The following is a 6510-nucleotide window of genomic DNA, read 5'->3' as shown; positions in this document are numbered from 1 at the left end:
CGCAATAAAGAGAATTATTGGTAACAACGCAGGAAAAATACCCACATCCCTCTATTAATTGTGTTTCTGTGCACTCAGCAATTGTATATATAAATAGGGAATTAGGCTCAAACCCTTTATGAAACCCTTGTAGAATCCGTTACGTGATGAATTCTGCATAGGAAATAATTATTTCTCTCCTCCGAGCAGATTTCTCTGTTCCTGAATCACAAATTAATATTGTTGTACAGAAGGCATTATTGCTGCTTTATTCTATCGCTGTATAAACATGACTTATTAATAGCAGGGAAAGTTCAAGGAGCGGCTCAGTATGGAAAGGTGTCACATCCCAGGAGGTGCAGAACTTTCTGTTTCTTAGGGTTAAGTATCACCTGGTGAGTTGGATTTACTAATCTGTAGGCCTGGATGAGAAGAACAGAATGGAGACAACACAGCGGATACGGGTACTCCAGAAGTCACATGGAACAGCCGAGCTGGAGAAGGAGCTGGAGTGGTGTGGAACAGTGAGGATGGATATGCCAGATGGCAAGTGGAAGAGTGTGGAAAAGTGGAGTTAGATATGCTGGACGGCAGGTGGAACATCATGGAACAGTGAGGCTGAATATACTGGACAGAGCCTTTATGCAACAGACCCGAGTGTGCGGACAGAGCTGTGGAACAACAGAGCAGGATAGACATTTAAGCATCTCAAAGAAGTTCCATCCATATTATAAAGTTTATACAGAATGTGGTAGAGGGGCTGCTAGACATTTTGCTTTGAGGATTTAGAGCATCAAATTATTCCTCTGCCATCATTTATTAATTTTGCTTTTTACATATGGCGTCCATATAGAATTCATGAAACCACAGGCAGAAAAAAGGACAGGCAGTAATGTCTCTGGATCACTCACAGGGAGAGTCTCGGAGGTAATAGTACCCGTGACTGTCATTCAGAGAGATGGGCTAGCATACAGGCTTCTTGTACTTCTTTAATTCACAATGAAAGATTTGGGAGGTCATCATGATATTTGGGCATTCATCATTCGCCTGGAGAGACTGGGAGGCAGTTGTATCTGTGCCTACATAATTTACTGAACGAATCTGGAAGGCATTAATATCTGTTTTTAAATAATTCACAGAGTGAGACAGGGAGACAGCACTATCTGTGCTTATGTGATTCACAGGGAGGGGCTGATAAGCCATAGTATTTGTACTTTCATTAGTCACAAGAAGAAACTATGAGGCAACACTACCTCTACATCTGCTTACAATTTTCACAAGGTGAGACAGGTAGACAGTACAAGTGTATGTCTTATTACATAATTTATTAATTCATCATTCACAGGTGAGACACTGGGAGGCAGTATTATCTGTGCTTACCAAATTCATGGGGAGAGACTGGAGGAAGTTCTGTCTGTTCTGTCAGTAGCTACATCTTATATAGGGTGAGACTGGAATGTAGTACTATCTGTGCTTACAAAGACTGGGAGGCCGTATTATCTGTGCTTACCTAATTCATAAGGAGAAACTGGAGAAAGTCCTGTCTGTTCTGTCAGTAGCTACAGTATGTCTTATATAGGGTGAGACTAGAAGGAAGTAATATCTGTGCTTCCAAAGACAAAGACTGGGAGGCAGTATTATCTGTGCTTACCAAATTCATGGGGAGAGACTGGAGGAAGTTCTGTCTGTTCTGTCAGTAGCTACATCTTATATAGGGTGAGACTGGAATGTAGTACTATCTGTGCTTACAAAGACTGGGAGGCCGTATTATCTGTGCTTACATAATTCATAAGGAGAAACTGGAGAAAGTCCTGTCTGTTCTGTCAGTAGCTACAGTATGTCTTATATAGGGTGAGACTAGAAGGAAGTAATATCTGTGCTTCCAAAGACAAAGACTGGGAGGCAGTATTATCTGTGCTTACCTAATTCATAAGGAGAGACTGGAGGAAGTCATGTCTGTTCTGTCAGTAGCTACAGTATGTCTTATATAGGGTGAGACTGGAAGGTAGTACTATCTGTGCTTACAAAGACAAAGACTGGGAGGCAGTATTATCTGTGCTTACATAATTCCTAAGGAGAGACTGGAGGAAGTTCTGTCTGTTCTGTCAGTAGCTACATCTTATATAGGGTGGGACTGGAAGGTAGTACTATCTGTGCTTACCTAATTCATAAGGAGAGACTGGAGGAAGTTCTGTCTGTTCTGTCAGTAGCTACAGTATGTCTTATATAGGGTGGGACTGGAAGGTGGTAATATCTGTGCTTGTATAATTTACAAGGAGATAATGGGTTATTATAGCACTAACTGATTATATCATTCACTGTGAGAGACTGGGAGCCAGTAATATCTGTGCTTCCATAATTTATAGGAAGTTCTTTCTGAAGATTCATCACTTACAGGGTCATACTGACGGCCATCATCCAATGCCCCCACGGTAGACACCACCACATCGTGCAGATGATTACACAGGTACTGTTTGGCTCTGGGGGCAGCGGTTAGTGCCGGGGGCCAGGCTTCCCTGAGGTATTAGGGTAAAATGAGTCAGGCAGTAACAGACGTCTTCATTGCAGATAATCCGTTATTGCTTTACGATTGATGTTTAAACTTTTCTTTGTGTGCTGTTTGCTCTCCATCCGATGTATTTGGCTCCCTGATTTGTTTCCATGACTCCCTTTTATATTAGAATCCGCAGAGTATTTGAAAGCAATAAGCAAAATGAATCCAAACTATTTACTGCAAATGGAAAACTTTAAATATAGATCTGGATTTGCTGTTCCTGATTTGGCTGTGATTTGCCTTGTCTACTCCGTGATTAAACCTAAAACCTGGCCACCTGCGGAGCCGAGCCAAGAGTGGAAATAGCTCCATTTCCCGAATGCTCGCATGTTACACCGCAATCTCACATCAAGCCGATCTCACTGTGAACCTGAATAAAATTCATCTCTTTATGAAAACAAATCAAGGAAACAAAACTCTTTGAACATTTCTGGAAGAGAAACATTGATATTTTAGAGTTTATCATTGTCCGGGGAGTCATTTGTGCAGCGAAAATAAACTGTAGTATAACTCAGATAAAACTCCATCCGTGCTGGATACGGGGAGTCATTATGTAACAGCCAGGAGAGAGTTAAGGGAAATTAAACGGCTTTCTGTTCTCTGCTTGTTGTTGCAAATGTGTCTCTGGAAAACATGCATTTACATGCTTTTAACAAATTATATTACTGTACAAGAAATATTCCACTCGATTTACCGTATTAGCATTTGGAGGAGGTTGAATTTATCCTTGGTCTCGACACAAAACTAAAACTTAGTGATCGACAGAGTTTCATAGGAACTGAAGATACAAAGTACATTCTTATGATAATAGAAGTTTTCCCTTTTATTAATTTGTCCCCAATGACATTAGGAATCTGCTGAGGGCCAGAGCGAGCAACAGCAAGAATGGTTGGTAAAGGTCTTGCAAACGTAACATCCTGGCAGCTTTTCAGATATTAACCTCAGGTGTCCAGATAATGCAAAAATGCAATTGTTAAAGAGTTGTCCATGATTGGATACAGTAGCCTGACCTCTCTATCTCATATATGTCCAATACCCCATTGTGGACAGCTAGAGATGAGCGACTCTTTTGAAGTTCAAATTTACCATCTTTGTCAAATTTTTCACAAAAGTTTGATCCGCGGATGATATATTCAACTGTATTCAACACATTTCAAGCTCTTTGAAGCAAACACAACTTTAATAATATCAAAGTGACTTAAACATACATGTCATGAGTAAATAGATGGTAGCGGCTCTTCTCTGTGCCGTCTCACTCGCTATCTGTACCGTTTACTCAGAAATGTTTAGGTTTTTCTCCCTATTGATATTGTTGAGCTATGACATCCTCACACTAAAGCAGATCCACCCCAAAATAGCAACTGCATTCCCATCCCTTGCTTTCATACAGGCTATGATGTCTCTCCTGATTGGCTACACTACCATGTGATGTAATAGATATACGGTATTATTGGAAAGCCCACCCAGCAGCGCCCTATGTGATGTAAGCCGTCACTAGCTGATGTAATCTTACACAGGCATTTTTTATAGTTTGTGAGCAAATTGTCTGCATTAACTGGGCCCAGCGAATTCTCCAAATTTCTAAAAACTTGAAATGAATTTGATTTGCATCAAATTAATTAACTAATCTCTTGGGCACAAGACTCAGAGACCTGGTGGAAAAGCATATAGTGTTCTTGAGAAATGCACGTCATTAATGGCAGCACTTTCCATCTCTACGCGCACAAACAATGCAGAAAGTCGAGCCTCTATAACCACATGACCTCTCAGCTTCTTTCTTTCCTTATGTAACACAGTTTTATCTGCCAATGTAATATAACTGTATTTACGTTAATGGGGAGTAGCGCAAAACCAGATATAGCCTTTAGAGAAAAGTGTCGCTGTTTTATTCTTAATCCTAGACAACCACTTTATTGAGAATTGTGGCTTATGTTACACAAGTGATTGAAGTAAGTGACTGTTTCAAAATGTTACAAAAAATGTAATGTCCAGAGTAAGATTCCCATTAACAGAGAATGTCTCTAGTTTTAAACAAATAAGATAAAAAATATTATTTTTTACCATTCAATAATACAACTATTATAGATGGCATTGCATTAAAAATACTTTTTCACTTATGCTATCCATAGACGTAACAATAATCCTTAGTGATCCTCCTGATCAGGTGGTAATCTATTATAATTAGGTAAAATGTATCAATTTTTTATAGTACAACAGATATTAAGTAGGCACAAATATAACTGAATAACTATTATGTCAAATGATGTACATATAATATAAATATGCTTTTCTCTTTTAGGGAACAGTAATGGGCACCAGGTTTACCCCTACAATATGTAGACTAATATTAAAAACATAAAAGGAACAAATACATGCACAAGGACTCTAAATATATCAGCTGCTAAACATGTTATGGCATAAACTGTTTATTTAATATATGTGGCCACAAATGTTCAGAATGTAGGCTGTTGAGCATGAATAGTCTATGGCAGTCCCGCCTTTTTTGTAAAAATGATTTGAGGACCCCCTTGCAATTATGCATACATGGTTATATTGATTGCTGCTACTGTGAACTTTTAATAAACATTCAAGTAGATGCATAAAAATTCTCATATCTTTATTAATTGATTGAAATGTCATTTTCTTCAAATATTGAAAATCTGAGGGCCAGCTGATTAATGTGTTTTGTTGTTACTAGTTGTTACTAAACATATTGGGAGTCACTTATCATGTATACTACTGTATCTTTAACTTTGCTGAGCTTTGAAATTAGACATGTGTAGGTAAATGCAAATAGGATTTTGGTGGAAAAGTCAATGAAATGTTGATGCCTTGGACATGAATCTTTAGCCCTATGCTAGGCCTTAGACAAGTCATGAAAGGCAATTATATATATATATATATATATATATATATATATATATATATATTATTCTATCCATCATAGAGGAATATCTCTACTCCTGCCCATGGGCAGACATATCATTGGTGCAATCTGTGTGGCTGCACAGGCCTCAATAGATAAGGGGCCTATATATACCTCCGAAGCAGGTGATATTTTGCTTTTTTAGGATCTCTTGGGCTGCAAAGGGCCAATATATTGTTCTTGCCCAGGTGCCCTTTCCTGTCTGTGTCCGCCAGTGCTCCTGCCAACTGACCCAGCAAGTGGGGTCTGGAAACAAATCTGAACATACTGTATAAAGTTTGTGCTCAGATCAGTTTCTGTATGCTGCATTGGCTGTATAACTAAACACAACCTCAGTACAGTATTTGGTCGGCATTTAATCATTTAGAGGTAGAGTTGCCTCTTATGGACAAAGATGATCACGAGGACAAGGTGTCTCATGCACAGAGATTATGCTATAACATCAACATTAAAACCTAACTTCAAATTTAAACACCAATTTGGTGCAAAATTCTTTATCTGCTTTATATTTCTACAAATGGAGCCACTTTGGGGCAATATTTAGTATTGAATCTCAGTCTCAGAGGTTGCACCTAGCAGAGAGCACCTGTGGGCTTCTGCTGGTGCTATCTGCTAGTTACTACCTCCGCGATGTCTATATATTCAGCCATGTGATGTCTTCCTGGTACCCTATTGTACTATTGCACTTTACTGTTTAAACATATACTGGTATACTTTTGCTGGCTATATATTGCACATAAGACAGGGATCCACCAATACCAGACGGCAGTGATTTTTTTCTGGTAGTGCAAGTCCCATTTTCCTATTGCACCGTCTGAGGTACTCTATATTTATGTGGGCTCTATACCCTGGTATAGTTATTAATATTTTCATAATTGCACTGCCTCAGTATTTGCCTTTCTAGATCCTGCTGGTCCTTTTGACTTTAAAAAAAAAAATCTCTGTGTGTTTCATGGTTGTTGCAGATTTCCCATAATTTTGTATAATAAAGATGTTACCCTTTTTATTATTTATTGGACTTTCAGATCGTCTTTTTTCTTGTTTTGCTTTC

General features: G+C 38.7%; 1 protein-coding gene across 1 annotated transcript in view; it reads right to left on the bottom strand.

The window, feature by feature from the left end:
• Nucleotides 1–305: 305 nt before the first annotated feature.
• The window catches only part of LOC143788218 (uncharacterized), a 31287-nt gene continuing 25082 nt past the window's right edge, over nt 306–6510 (bottom strand). Inside the window, exons 4-5 of the mRNA XM_077277716.1 lie at nt 2375–2495; nt 306–401 (exon numbers count right to left, since the gene is read on the bottom strand). Of these exons, the coding sequence (XP_077133831.1) occupies nt 306–401; nt 2375–2495 (217 nt within the window). The remainder of the gene's footprint in view (nt 402–2374; nt 2496–6510) is intronic.

The sequence above is a fragment of the Ranitomeya variabilis genome, chromosome 8 (assembly GCF_051348905.1).
Source record: "Ranitomeya variabilis isolate aRanVar5 chromosome 8, aRanVar5.hap1, whole genome shotgun sequence".
Classification (NCBI taxonomy): Eukaryota; Metazoa; Chordata; class Amphibia; order Anura; family Dendrobatidae; genus Ranitomeya; species Ranitomeya variabilis.
This window is presented reverse-complemented; position numbering and strand designations above follow the sequence as displayed.